Source organism: Simochromis diagramma, unplaced genomic scaffold (assembly GCF_900408965.1).
Source record: "Simochromis diagramma unplaced genomic scaffold, fSimDia1.1 OVJJ01000091.1, whole genome shotgun sequence".
Lineage (NCBI taxonomy): Eukaryota > Metazoa > Chordata > Actinopteri > Cichliformes > Cichlidae > Simochromis > Simochromis diagramma.
In genome coordinates, this window is record NW_024386901.1 from 2,313,639 (window position 1) to 2,329,186 (window position 15,548).

Sequence of the window (15,548 nt, forward strand, 5' to 3'; positions counted from 1 at the left end):
TAAGAAATAAAAATACTAAGCAACTGAGTCTGTAGCACCTTTTCCTTTAATTGTGTTATTTTTTTTTCTTTTTACATTTTTACTTAGTGGAAATATAGCGCTGTGGCATTACATATACTTAAGCAATTAAGGGTGACACCTTTTTTATGGTTAAAGAGAAACACTGGCATCTAGTGGGGTAATAATGGATGTGGGCTCAGCATTGTTGTCCCAATGATACATCCACAAAGTATTAGCTTTTAGGTAAATAAATTATTATATATCACCACAATTTTTCTACACGGGTCCTCATATTTATTTAAAAATTCAGCACTGCAGTGGTCCTTAGCAAAAAGGGGAAACTGGTATTTTTAAGAGTCACTATGGTGAAACGTTATTAACTGGGCATTACCTTCAGGCATTTCTTTTTAATGCAGATTTCACTAGCATCAAAAACCAAAATCATCTTCTTGTACAGTCAATTGTGACTCTTCAGTTTCAATGACAGTGACATAGAATTCTTTAAAAGTGCAGAAGCCATCATAAGAGCCGTTTTATTGTAGAGTATGGTTCCCTAAAGCATAAGCACAGGTGTCTATCTAGATGTAGTTCAGGTCAGTTTAACCTCTTAAGAATGGAATAGAACACAATATAAAAGAATGGAATAAAAAAATAGTTTATTGCTACTGAAAATGGTAAAATGCATTAAGTGGTTGGTGGAGTATTTTTTTTACACAACTAATTTAAAAAATAGCTAAATATTACAAAGAGTAAATATATGTAAAAAGCATAGGTGTATATACAAAGCTGGTATATACAAAGTTAAAATTAAATAAAAACTTGGTATTGTAGTAGTGTAATGAAAAATGTATTTCAAAATGACAAATTTGACAAGAACGATTTTGAAAGTTACACAAGAGGTATGTTGATTTTGTATGTTGATTTAGAGTCCAAATGACCTTGGGGAAGAATCTGCTCATGAGTCTGGTGATCTGTGTTTTGAATGACCTATTATTAGTGGGGGCAACAGGTCAAACAGATGAGGAATAGAGAATTGAGGAACTAACTTGAATTTGATGATATATTTTGGCTGTGGATCTGTTAGTGTGTATTTGTGGTGTTTGCCAAGCGCAATAAGCAAAAATCATTGTTGGGCTTGTTTGTAGATTTGACCATTATCAGTTTCACAATCAATTGCTTGGTTGTTTGTGAGAAAATTACTTGCCATTTTTAAAGAAAATTAGTTTCCCCGGTTCTTAAAAGCTGGCCCAACTCTATTATTAGGTTTCTGACTGCTGGTGAAACGTTCAGTATTCCTGAAAATATGTAATAGAATAGAATAGGCCTTTACTGTCCTTGTACATATACAAAGAAGCTGTGGTAATTATGTTCAAAGAAATAAATGCATAAAACAATAAATAAATAAATGTATGTAAGAATAAGTACGCAAGTAAATAAAAATAAATATAAAGTAAATAAAAATAAAGTAAATAAGATTAAATCAAATCAGAAGGAGAACAATAAACTGGGGATTTATTAAAGGTTGAATACACTCAGAAGCAATACATAAATAAATAAATATTTTAAACATTGGGTCCTCCATAACGATACTTTCATTGCTGATTAGCAATTCCAAGTCAGAACAATCAAATATTCTGTGCCACTTATTTGCCGCAGAAAATTATTCATTATTTAGAAAACGAATAAGGCAATGTGAAGAAACACAAACCGGGCCCCTGAAACAGGGTGGCACAAACCGCCACCTGCAGTCACAGGACCTGACGATGATAACTCAGTGATCCTGCACAATCTGCGGGCAGTAATTTAGTTAAATAAGGCAAATAAAAATATTTTAAAATAATAAACTTAAATAAGAGAATAAATACATATATTTTTGATGTTTTAAAAATGAATGTTTATTTAATTGTTTTCATTTATTTATTTTTAAACTACGCTTCTCAAAACGAAGACGGAAGTGAGGTGGAGCGAACATCCCGTTTCAGTACGACACTTCCTGGTGTGGCCCATGTTCCTTTCCTGACAGCCGCCGTCGTTCAGGAGCGGAGACCGTTGATAGTTGCAGTTATGTCGGCAGCTGCTTCGGGGACCAGCAAGGCGGCCCACGGCGATGTGGCTGCGAAGAGAAAGAAGGGACCCGGTGCCCTGGCCACGGCATATCTCGTCATTTACAACGTTGTTATGACAGCGGGGTACGTAGCGTGTTTCCTCGTGCTAATGCTGCTGGGTGGTGGATGATAGAAATGTCTCTGGTGGTGCTGATGGGCTGTGCTAAATAATGGGCGAAGGAGTTCCCCATTGTAGTGTTACAGCGTTAATATTCTTCCAGTTTTTTGCAGTTATTAATGTCATAAACATGCCTAAGCGCGCTAAGGAGAAGCACAACTTTGGACGTTGTTCCTCCTGCATCCAACGGCTTACAAAGATTAACATTAGAGGAGCAACAGACAGCCACCTGGCGTGGACATTAATTGTGACTGACGGGACGCTACTCCATACAGTACAGGAATATTATGACAGATATTCATTGTGTGCGGGTTTTTTTTTTTAGTTGTTTTATGTCAGAAAGTGCGGATTCACGCATTGGACATGCTGTTTTGTTGGATTACTGAGATTGATTTTTGTTTATTTAGCACCCGCTCAAATGAATGAGAGAGAATTATGAAAATGAAAGAAAGATTATCGTAAATGTTACCAAAACCACATGTGATAGTTTATAATATTAAAATAAAGTAATCTTTTTAAGGACTGAAAAGACAATTCGGTGATTTAAATGAAAAATTTTTTAAACCTACAAATGAGTTGTTGTTGTTGTTGTTTTAAAGTGTATGTTTGGAGAAAGAATACGATTGTGATGGAGGTTGTTGTTTTGCATTTTTAATAATGCAAACATATTTTCTTAGCTTTTCAAATGGTAGTTATCTTGAACCTTGTACACAGTAATCCTTTTGCAGATTTTATTGCTCTGATTTTCAGACTGTTGCACAATTGAATGGTGACTTGTTTGCTGACTGTTCCAACCAGTTAGGCCACATTTACCCTCCTCAGTATTGACGGCCTGTACAGTGCTTGCTTTGTGCTGAGCACTTAGGGTGTTTTTTCGCAGGCACGGTTTTGCATATTCAGCCACAGCCGCTAAGCAGACCTGCTCAGTTTCTGCCTAACTGGCCCCAGAGTTGATATCAAATGCAGCCAAGACGGAGATTAAGAGTCATTAAAACCAGAGTGTGAAATGAAACTTTCTCTGAATTAATCTTAACTACATTATTTTTATTTAGTTCGCGTCTGACATTTCCAGCTCAGGGACCAATCCTTGAAATGAGGAAAAATATATACAAAGAATGGTAGCACAAGGTGGTCCAGCACCACCACTAAGCACCCACTACACCCAGTAATAAGACCTCTTAAATATTTTTTTTTCTTTAACTTGTTACCTGTGTGTGTGTGTTGTGTTTGTCTGTGTGCACATGTTTGCCAAAAGATGCAAAAATCGCAGCTGTTTTAATGGCTGCTTTTGACTGTATGTCACATAAACTACAGACACATCATAAGATGTTTATTTCTACAGCAAGATCATCTGGTAGGCCTTGTTTTTCATTTATGAAGTGACCGCATTGCATTTTCCTCTACTGTTTAGGTGGCTGGTGATAGCTGTGGGTTTGGTTCGAGCTTACCTGGCCAGAGGAAGCTACCATGGGCTGTATTACTCCATAGAGAAACCTCTGAAGTTCTTTCAGACTGGAGCTGTTCTCGAGGTGAGATAACCACTAAAGGTGTGGCATAACTGATAAAAACTGAGCATGCAGCAGGTGTATGGTCTGTTGAATATGTGGTATTATTTCAGAGGTCACTACTATTGCTCATATCAGCACACACTATCAGTTTTGTATGTAGAGACTAGTAATGAGAAAAAAATCATTTTATTAATCCAGCATTAGCCTTTTGACACATATAGGGCAAACTAATAATGGACAGTGTCTAACAGTGTCTTTGAGTTTGGTATGCCCTGATAACTGATAACTTAACATGCCTCTCCATACCATGTTGAAGCCACACAGTTAATGACTTAAGGATTTTAGTTTCTATTTTAAGTATTTTAAGATCCTAAAATTATAGTTTGGTGCAAACTACAAATGAATATCATTTTCTAATGTTTTTCAACACTAGGTTAAAAAATGTATGTAGACATTCTTTTAGCCTTACATGTGTTTAGAGTGGTCATGCTAACACACATACTGACCCAGATGTGTGTAGTGAGTGTTAGAGGTGTTGCAGTGATGCTGTCCATACGCACTGTATACTTAAAGTCAATATATTCCATTCATCAAATGACACATGCACTGACCGACCTCAGCTTAGTTAGGTGATCAAAAATAGGACCGATGATTTTTGACTTGGTTCAGTGACTCTCAGCATTTTGTTTCGATAGAATATATAATGTATTAACGGGGTAGGTATTTGGAACATTTTTTATAGGAAATCTTCGAGTTCTTCTGCGTATAAACTGGACCAACAGTAGCTAGAGTTAAAAATGTGTCCGTGTACTTTATTCCAGAAACAGACTGAGTCAATTTCTATGATCATTTTTCTCTTTTACAGATACTGCACTGTGCTGTAGGTGAGTTTCTCCTCAGACTGCACCTTCCCTCACTTACACTTGCTTCGTGTCACCAGTGAAGCACAGATTAGATTTAGATCCATCCATTGAGTCATCCTTTTAGGTAAAGCTTCCTCACCAAGTACCCGGGACTAAAGTTTTATATATCTTCAAAGGGTAATGTGCAGAAATGCTTAAAAACAGCTGTTTAATTTGATTAAGCTTCTTTTTTTTTAACAAGGAAGGGAAATTCTTGAAGGACCTTTGTTTGTGAGGCAGTGTTAACCTAATGTGGGTTTGTTTGATGGTGGGAAAAGCCCGAGTTCCTGGAGAAAACCCACACAAGCACAGGGAGAGAACACTGTCTGCACACAGAAGAAGCTCCCAGGCGTTAGTCCTTACCACTGAGCCACACGCTGCCCACTGAAACACAGTTATAAATACAGAAGCAAATACAGTGGCTTGCAAAAGTATTCGGGCCCCTTGAACTTTTTCACATATTTCCTCTTCCATATTGTAAGCTAGGTACCCGTGTCAGAAATGGAGTACATTGATTGTTTGTTTTTTATAAATTTGATCATGCCTTAAACACATGGCACATAAATATGTGTATTCAGTTTAATATGGTGTAAGTATTTTAGGCAGCTCTCTGATTTTATCCCCAAAAGAGGGAACATCCTCTGGGAGACTGTTTGGTGTGCTTCCCATTAGACCAGTTCCAGATAGTCCAGATACAGCGAGCATTAAAACTCTTCTAGTGACTCAAATTTACTTCACTTTTTCTCAGTATGACCTTCAGTTACCTCTGCTACAGGGTGAAATATGTTAAAGATGCTGGAGAAATCGAGTATCAGATGTTTGTTGTTTACATTCCGAACAGAATATGAAGTAACCTTGATGGCTGTTTAGTTAATGACACATTTGGGTGGTTTTAAATTTGTAGATGGCTCGTTTCTTTTCTAAACCAGTGCTATTTATTCCAGAGGTTTGAAAAATGTAGTTTAATTTGTGAAATCTTTGACCTTCACAACCAAGTTAACTCATCTTTACTGGAACACAGACACCCAGTTGCACCTTGTTGTTTGATCCTCAAACACGTCAGTTATTATAACGTCATTTTTTTACTGGGCAACACATGTTTGCAGATCTCATATTGACAAATCGGATAACAAAGCTTGATATCTCAGTTTACAGTTTTGACAGAAGACATAATTATGAGTCGTGAAATCGCATTTGTAGATGTAAGTCAGATGTAAATATGTACAGACAAACAAAACCTTTTCACATCTGAAGTGTGTACAAAAAAAGAGGGCAGAGAAGCTGTTTGCTTACGTGGCGTTAATGTGATGAGGAGAGTGGCTGTGGCCCGGTTGGCCACGGTTGTAATGCACAAACCTTTCTCTCCGTTATCTGGGATTTGAAGCTAAAGCTAACTGACCTTTCATACTGTAAACAGGCTACCCGAGGCTGCTGTTCACATACACACACACACACACACACACTGCATCATCATTTATAACTGTCCTATATGTGGATATGTTACTCACAAAGTCTCTCATCAGCATCTTTCTCAAATGTACTACTTTAAAAATTACATTATTATGATTATTATTATTAGCAATTTTAAATTTTAGTGAAAAGCTACATTTAGACTGTGAATGGAAGCTTAGTCCCACCATAACAACATATGACCCTTGAGGTTCCTGGGAACTCCCACAAAGGTGGTTAGACATTGTGGTAAGTGTTTACATGTCTGTCTGTCACTCTGTGGACACATTTTGTTAGTGTGGTAAAGTCATAACTGTGCAAGGTACCGCCACAAAGCTTTGCAGATGTGTAGCTGAGGCCAAATTGAACGTGGGCTCAAATATAGTTGTGCTCTGATCTATGATTGCAGGGCCAAATATTGATTTAAAGGAGCACAGATGTTAATAAATGGTTCATTGTTTGGTATGAACCTTTGTTTGTGTTACACATTTGTAACTAAGTTGTATACAAAGTATACAAAAATATAATAAAAGTGCTTAATATTTCCTTATAGCAGTTTAAGCCCTTACGTGCTACATACTGTTAGTAAAAAAACAAAACAAAACTATACACCAGGACAGGTGTAACATGTTTAATATTCAGAATTAAACTGAATTAACTATTGAAAACAACATATTCTTTCTTCGTCTTTTTTTCTTCTTTTTTTGTCATCACTTAGGACAGATTCATCTATTTTCTTTCTTTCTTTCGATCAAACTTTACTGGAATTGTCACTGGGCAAACAGAGCTCTTGGTGACTGCCGTGCATTTGACCCGTACAGAGGAGCAGCTAAAACAGGTGAAGTGTGAGTTAACACAGTGTACATGCAGAGCGTCTGCAGGCTTTCAAGGTTAACCTGTCTATAGCTGATGGACGGCAGCTGGTGCATTGCAGAAATGTTCCGCGCTTTACAATTAATGTTCTGAAAGTGACTGTGTAGACATGAATAGATTTTCTGTATAGCTGAAAGGGTGTACCAAAGAGAGGACAGTTTTAGTCAGCTGTACTAAAACCAGTAGTCTTGCATGCTTATATGTTCAGTGTTTGTGTGTTGCCTCATCTCCCAGGAATCGTACCATCCTCTGTGGTCCTGACTGGATTCCAGGTCATGTCCCGGGTCTTCCTCACGTGGGCTGTCACGCACAGTGTCAAAGAGGTACAGCGAGTTTCTTTCCTTTTGCTACTTGTGTAAACTGAACTTGAATTACACCGTCCTTCTACGTCATTTCATTCACTTAAATTCAAAATTGACCAGCTGATCTACTGTTTGCCCTGTTTGTAGCTTGAAGAGGAGTAAACGAGTAAGTAACATTACAGTTTTGCTGTAAGGTTGCAGGAATGAATCGACAGCATCTGTCTAATCTCTGATGGGTTTTATTTCCTGTTTGTCTGAATGATGCTGCACTGACATTTCTCTCAAACTGTTCTCTCTTCCCCTTTACGTGAATGCATTTCTAGGGTGTATTTAGAAGAGTGAATTAATGCATAGTGCGCTTGTCTCTTTAACATAAAATGTACGTTGTTTTTAAAATAATATTTAAGGATAGTGAATGTTGGCCTGCAGTGTGATCTGAGCATCTGAAACAAACAGCATGGTTCTGTGAGGGGGGGAAAGTCAAGTTTGGCCTACAGCAGAGTAACTACTGTAACATGATGCAAGGCCGTCTGTTCGCCTGTTCTCCCTCCATCATCCTTCTTTTTCTGTGTGTGCGCAGGTTCAAAGTGAGGACAGTGTGCTGCTGTTTGTCACAGCCTGGACTGTCACAGAGATCATCCGCTACTCCTTCTACACCTTCAGCCTGCTCAATCACCTGCCATACCTCATCAAATGGGCTAGGTAAGAAATAATTAAAGAGTATTTTCATCCAATGGAGGACTGAAAGTGCTAAAAGTAAGAATAAAAGATGAAATAATAAACAACAACCTGAACTAAAGTAATAAAAAAGGCATTAATAATTTCTTTAAATTCTTAATATTTAATCTGCTTCCTGTGTTTAAATATATTTTCATCATCATCTTAAGAATTACATGATTAATGATTTTTAAAAAAAATATATTTATTTATGTTTTGCTTTGCATATTTTATTTCATTTTTCTTAACTTATTTCTCTTTGTTTGCTTATGTTTATTCATGCTTTTTTTTTGCATATTATCAAAATGATAATATGCAAATTCAAATTTATTGAATTGCATTGTGGCTCAACCTTTTACCTATTAGTTGATCGATGCAAAGATAAACAGAAATGGCTGACTGGAGTCAGGTCCTTAGAGAACAAAGACACCAAGCTGCTAATAATGCTTTCAGTCAGGACAAATTTCAATCTGTTAATAATTACATAAAAAATGCAATAAAAATAGACTCCTTGGGTGTTCCACTGTTAGTTCTCAGCCTGTTTTCCAAACAAAATAATAAATGTAATTAATGTAATTAAAGGGAAATAATTGATTAATGTTTTTGTTTACTTGACCTCTTTTCAAATCTAATTCAATCCTTTATGAATGAAAATCTTAAGGTTGTATTACGTGAAAAGAGGATGCTAAAGCAGTAAGGAGTCGCTGTTCATCACATTACGTCAAACACTGCCAAATTATTTTGTCGATGTCATCAAACATGCAGAAAAGCTTGTGCTTCAACAATTAAAACACAAGCCTCTCTCTGTCTGCATCTACAACCAAGGCAACAGTTGTTAAGAGCCTCCCTCCCCGAGGTCTTTGTTGCTAGGAAGCAAATGGGACCATTGCTATATTGGTGTTCAACTCTGAGTTTGACGTGAGCCCTGAGAGACAGAAATTTGTTGTGCATTTGTGGAAAATTCATTGTAGGATCACGGAAGACAGTCGCTGGGTTTGGAGTGCAAGTTATAGAAGAGACAGATGAAGAGTTTTCTCTCTGTAGAAGACAACATCTTCATTGTGTGCATGTGTCATATTTAATTGCAAACTTTGCTTCTTTCTGTTTAAAACGTGTGATTGCTTAACACTTCAATGATTTAGGATCTTTTTGAGTTGCATTTTTTGCACCTGCCGTTGCTTTATGTTTGTGTCACAGTATATATTTAAATCATGTCAATGATTTCTGCGTGATTTCAGATTTAATACTCTAAATGCTGCTTTGCATTATTACTCTTAATGTTTTCTATCACCTCTTACTTAGTGTTTTAGGGAATGATTTACTACGATACTGCTTCCTGTTACTAAAACAGCAAATAAACGATAAAGTGATGAGGCTAATTGTTTCTTTCCCTTCCCCTCTCATTAATAAACCTCTGTACTGTAGGTACACCTTCTTCATCGTGTTGTATCCCATGGGAGTGACTGGGGAACTGCTGACTATCTATGCAGCGCTGCCATACGTGCAGAAGACAGGCCTGTACTCTGTTACCTTACCCAACAAGTACAACTTCTCTTTCGACTACTACACCTTCCTCATCCTCATCATGATTTCCTACATTCCCCGTAAGTCAAAGGCGAGACTTTCCATTCTACCTTGTGTAGTGAAATAGCCCATTGTTCATTTGCAGGGTTTTTTTTGCATCAGAAACTGATCAATAAATGCCATTTTAGACATTTAGTTTTGAAAAATATTTGCAGACTCCTAATCAAACATGCAGAGCTCCCTGTGGGAGGATTCTCAGTCACATCTTCAGATGGCTTTTTGCATGTTGCAAAGCATTTCTCACTCTCATAACTTCATTTAGAGGCTTTTACTTTTTCACTTAGGAGATATAGTACTAAAGTGCTAAATTAAAAAAGAAATCAAAAAAAGTCTTCCCTTTTCTTTTGAACAGGGAAGGCAGTTTTGCCCTTAAAACACTAGAAATCTGCTTATGTATGCGAATTGCACTTAAGGATTCACTACTGTTGGTTGGTGACTGCTATGAGCTGAGTGCTGCTTGTTTGTGGCCACCCTAATATTTACACATTTCACAACAGAGAGCCTGTAAAACTGAGAAAAGAACTAAAGATGGCATGAAAAGTTAGGAAATGTGTGTTTGGTTGGATATTTCTTTGTTGCAATAATACTTCTTGGCAATAAATCTGATGTTGCCATGTTTAAGTTGAAGGTTTCGGGGCTGCAGCTACCAAATAGGATGTTGATGAGTGAGAAGTGATGGACTTATGTTATCAACCTTGTCAACAACAGTGAAAGGGATTTTGGTCCTAGTTGTCTCTGACAGCCCAGTTATTTACGATCTCTATCTGAAGAAAATGTTTTTTGTATCCTAGCAACAATAAGTGCTGAGAGAAGGGTGCTGAAAATGAGGTCATGGCTGCTTTCAGCTGCCTGTGGACACAGACCCATAATGACATAAGCTATTACATAATTAGTGGGGTTTTTAAAAGAAAAAATAAACGCGCACATCAAAGGCATAATTACAATAGTATGCACTCAGTGGTCACATTATTAGATATGCATGTGGAATCTATTACAACTGGTTATAGTTTTCCCCTTTTTTGTGGTATTGTAGGAAATGTGTAGATAGAAAGTTGGTTCATATTTTGTTGTTGTTGTTTAGTGGTCTGTGTGTAATTTCTCAGTGGTGAACGTGTTCTCTTAAGCACTCAACATCTGCACTTTGACTTAACTGTAACTTGAATAGGAGTTGGTGCACTGATCAGCATTTATTGGAGAATGTATTAATTTGTTCTTTCCCCCTGCCTCTCCCAGTCTTTCCCCAGCTCTACTTCCACATGATCCGGCAGAGGAAGAAGGTGCTGGGTCACATAGAGGACTACGGCAAAGTGGAGTGAGCCCAGTGGCATTCAGCAAGATTCAAACGAGGGGGGAGAAAATGAAAAAAGAAACCAAAACATCAAATAAACGAGGAACAAAATTACGCTTATTGGAAACCCGACCAGGTTTAAACTGCCAGAACTGACCTGGCAGACAGTCCAATTATCAAGTAACTTTCTTTAATACAGCCGTCGTTTTGGTTGTACACAAAGAACTGGTGTTATCTTTTTGTTTTGTTTTTTCTCTTTTATATTATTCATGAACAAACTTACAGAGCTACTTTTGTTTAGTCAGAGAGCTTGCAGCTGTGAAGGATCTGTATTTTGACTTGGGTACAGTTGAGCGGCTGTCTGAGCAGTGAGCAGAGCTCCATCACGTAAAGCTTGATTTGAATTATACAGTGATATAATTCATACCTCTCCCCGCTTCCCTTCCCCTCTTTTTAAATGAAACTTAAAAAAAAAGTAGAGTAGATTTGTTGCCTCCCCACGACTCGTATTTTGGTTTCTTTTAAGACGCTTTGCTTTAGAAAGAACGATGTGAAGTCTAATACTGAAAATTGGTGTCTGTAGGTTTTGCAGGTACAGTGTTTGTTGCTGCAAACTGTGGTCCAGATGTTTGTGTTCTGTCATTTATTTTATTTAAAAGTTTGATTACATTCCTGATTTAGTTCAATAAACCTTTCATTCCATGCTTGCATGCTTGGGTTTTCCTGTCCATTTTATTCCTCTCAGCTGTTGTTTGCTTGTTTGTGGTTGTGGAGTCTGCCTCAGCTTAGTTTATGTTTACTCTCTAAAAGCTTTAAAAGTTTCCTGGCTTTTCAAGTGATGACTGTGAGCCGTGTCCTTTGATTTCTTCATTGTTTGATGTCCAGGTGGTTCAGACACTAATTCCTGTGACTAGACAAGTCCCGTTTTTGTTTTTTTTTCCTGTGCACATCCATCATTTTTCTGCCTTTTGTTTCTTTAATCTGTTGGATGTTTATAGCATTGTTAGCTTCATTTAAATTATACTTTAAGCGTCAAGATTAAAGCATTCCTGCTCCTTTAAGCTCCTAGTGTGTACCCCACCTCTTACAAACACAGTCCGTGTGTCTTAAAGGGGATGTTTTAAAAAGAAAACACTTACAAAAGAAGTTATTTTGGCATAAGATACGGGACACTTAAGCAAAAAATAAAAAGAGCAGATAGCACAATCTGTAGTAGCAACAGTGTTTTGGGATGAAATAAGCTTTGATAATGTAAAACTGCATTGTAGCCTAAATATGTGTTGGAGTTTTCACTTTTATTTAAAAAAATCCAGATTGGGGTCTGTGTAGTTTGGTAAATACGCTTGGTGGTTATTATTTATGTAGAGGATTGTAAACTAAAGTACTTTTCATATGTGACAGCTACATGGCATTACAGGAGTAATGATTTTCTCCTGTGGGGTTTTTTTTTTTTTTTTTGGACACAACGTTACATGTGAGCATTATGATCCTGAATGCTTGATATTTTCGTTGGACTCAGGTGGCACCGTAACACCAGGCTCGAGATTACCTTTGAGTTAAAACATAATGCTTGCAGTAACTGCCTTTAAGCACCTCATCAGCAAAGCAGTATCAGCAAAAAAGAAATAAGTATTTAAATAAAAACTTCTTTTTTGTCATATCTCTGGTGATAACTAGCCATGCACAGATTTGTTGGTTTCACAGTATCTGAGATTTCTGCCTCCATCACAGTGCATTAGAGGTACTTTGGATTTTTGTTGTGGTTCCCAGAGAAATGTCACAGAAGCAAAAAAAAAACAAAAAACAAAAAACAAGTTTCCAAGTTTTTCTGAATCAGTAATTGCAGATAGGTTTTTAAATACACACAGAACCACCCATAGTGCAATGCAGTCCCTTAATAAGTTACATGCATGTTTTATAATTCACAGGAAAAAATGCTCCCTTGGTCACACCATGTGGTTTTTGATTTATTGCCCTGATTACTTTTGGAAGTCTGTAGTTAAAATAAAACTTGAGGCTGAAATCTCAGAAACAACTATCTCTTAATTTGAAGGGATTTGTGTACATCATGCTCCATTATGCTGTTTCTTCTAAAAGTCAGTGTCACGGATTACAAACAACACAAATTATGCTGCTAAAGTTCAGCTTGCTGTCACGATCCTAAACCACTCCTTTATCCTAGCAATGTAAGCACCGAGTGGCTGTAATGTCAAAACCAGCCTTTGTTCTCCTTTTATTCCCCACATTATTCTCCTGAAATGATAGAGCATGATCAGGAACATTTGTTGGACATGTCTTGCAGAAGCACAAGTGCAGCTTGCTGTAAAACTGCATGAAAGAGGAGATCTGGCTGTCTGCAGGAATGATGATCTATGTTATTAATCTCAGTTTAGAAAAGAAAGAAAAGACACAATACAGAAGCATGGTGTGTTACTCCAGAATTGGTTTTCCTGAATAAAGTTTTGATACAAATGTTTTGCATGGGGCCAGCAGACTTTGTGCAGGTGTGAATAACAAGTATATATTTACAATAAAGCTACAATATGAGAATCATATTTGCTATTTTCATGTATAAATGCATAAACATGACTACCATGCACCTGTACACAAATAGCCCTAATGGACCATTGATGCTGCCTGTGAATTATAATGCCCTTCTCATAATTTTGGGGGGGAAATGGCTTGTTTTGTGTGTGCGTATGTGTGTTCGCGCGCCTCAATGTACCAGTGACTCACTCATACACTATGTAGGTGGGAACATTGTCTGTTGTATAATATAGCAGCATTGGACGGCTTTACCAGCTAAATACAAGCCAAAACCAAGTTGCCCATTAGCCTGACGCTGTAATGAAAATGGACGGGGTGCATGAAGCTGGGCAGGATAAGCACTAATCAGCGTGACCGCCTTTCTCATTTGCGCTGCTGTTAACATATCATGCCTTTGGACGTGACGTCTGTGGTGCAAATACTTTGCAGGCTTGGGCCCAATCGAAATGAACTGAAAAGTAAGCCTGCTGACACTGTGCACCACTGTCAGTGTGATCTAATGATACATAACATGCAAATATAAAGATGTGCTGTACACAAATAAAAAGCTATATTTACATGACGAGGAAGTGAGTGCAGAGTAAACAGGGGCATTTGTATTATTAAGAGTGAAACTACAGACAGCTTAAAATAAAAGAAAGGTGTTGTTTTTTTAAATATAACACATGGACAAAATTTGCAAAATGCTCTCATACTGGATAAATGTTATAATGACCCGTGGGTCTGTCTGTAGGAGGCACGTCTGCTATGGACTCGTTCAGTAACTAAACAGGAAGATTTTACAAAGATCGAACAATATCGAACCATAGAGGCTGCAATATTCTGTTAAGTTATGAAGAGCTGAAACCTAGAGCCCCAACTTTGTTGTTGTTGTTTGTTTTTTAGTAAATTTCAGACTTTCCTAGTGAACTGCAAAATCTCTCAAACCTTACAGCCCCAGCTGGTTAGTGTAAGATATCTGTTAAAAGCAAACAGAAAAAACTGGTATTTCTATATATACAGTCAGGGTAAAAACAAAAGTACAAACTCCACATAAGGGCAAAATGGTCCTTACCAGATCTAAAAAAAAATAAGTAAATACAACCTCACATGACATTTTACACCATGTGATTATTTCTTTCTTTTACAAAAAGCCAGGTTACAGAAGCAGTGTGTGAAAACCAAAGTAAACTTTTAAAGCTTCAGCAGGAATTAAGAGGTAAGTAGCAGGTACTGCTAAGCAAATGCACTTAATTAACAGATCATAATTTCACAGTTTGCAGCTCTGAAGCATTCAGGTGTGTGCCAACACAATGTCAGTTTGTGAAATGCTGTGCAACCTTCAGAGGGCTGTGAATGAACGAATGCCTGCAGATTTCAATGCACTGAAGCGACATTGTAAAAAGAGAGAGGGCCTAAATTCCTCCGCAATCATGTGAGAGACTGATAAAGCCATACAGCAAACCAATCATTCAACTTGGTGCTGCTTAAAGTGTTGTACAAGGTGTTGATGGGGAGCAGTTAGTTTTCCACACAAAGCTTCTGCTTGGCTTAGTTTCTCTTAAATAACTAATGACATAATGTAACATTATAATATATAATGTTTTGTAGTTTATCTGACATTATATTTACCTTTCAGACCTGGTAAGGAGCACACGATTTTTTATTATGTCCTGGAAAAAAACACAATAACAACAACAACAAAAACTTTCTGCAAGATGTGTATGTAAATACCATCACTTAGCAACAGCAAAGGGCCCTGTCAACTGCTACAAGTGTTAAAATTGTTGATGACAGCTGAATACGAAATGTTTTTTTTTTACCTCAACATCATCAGAAATATCAGCTTTAACGATCCCCTATACTTACATCTTTCTCTGAAGGTACACATTTTAGCCAATACAACCAAAACCTAAGTACTGATACTTGCTAGCCCATAATAACACACTTTAACCTACTAAGACCCGAACTTTTTCATGGCATGAAATTTTAATATCTCTTTGCTATTTGGGCTGATTGAGACCTGATGAATGGAAAAACAAAGAATGATCTTTTTACCTGATGTAGTTTCTGAGAAAAATTATATCCACCTGAGGACGTTTGTTTTAAATTTCGATAGAACATTATAAAGTCACAATTAAGTAATGATGTGCAAAACTCTTTATTTGGTGTCTGA

The 15,548-nt window shown here is 37.2% G+C and overlaps 1 protein-coding gene across 1 annotated transcript; it reads left to right on the plus strand.

The window, feature by feature from the left end:
- The first annotated feature begins 1,978 nt into the window (after window positions 1-1,978).
- Window positions 1,979-13,322, plus strand: hacd2 (3-hydroxyacyl-CoA dehydratase 2). The gene is made up of 7 exons (XM_040034783.1): window positions 1,979-2,189; window positions 3,635-3,752; window positions 4,597-4,615; window positions 7,190-7,278; window positions 7,838-7,959; window positions 9,400-9,578; window positions 10,792-13,322. The coding sequence occupies exons 1-7, from the start codon at window positions 2,065-2,067 to the stop codon at window positions 10,872-10,874; spliced, it is 735 nt and encodes a 244-aa protein (XP_039890717.1). The 5' UTR covers window positions 1,979-2,064; the 3' UTR covers window positions 10,875-13,322.
- Window positions 13,323-15,548: the final 2,226 nt, after the last annotated feature.

Bases quoted from the DNA above. Each gene is read 5' to 3' on its own strand.
- hacd2 (XM_040034783.1), top strand. From the start codon at position 2,065: ATGTCGGCAGCTGCTTCGGGGACCAGCAAGGCGGCCCACGGCGATGTG. The intron at 7,279-7,837 runs GTACAGCGAGTT...GTGTGTGCGCAG, and splicing joins TCACGCACAGTGTCAAAGAG to GTTCAAAGTGAGGACAGTGT. The intron at 9,579-10,791 runs GTAAGTCAAAGG...TGCCTCTCCCAG, and splicing joins CATGATTTCCTACATTCCCC to TCTTTCCCCAGCTCTACTTC.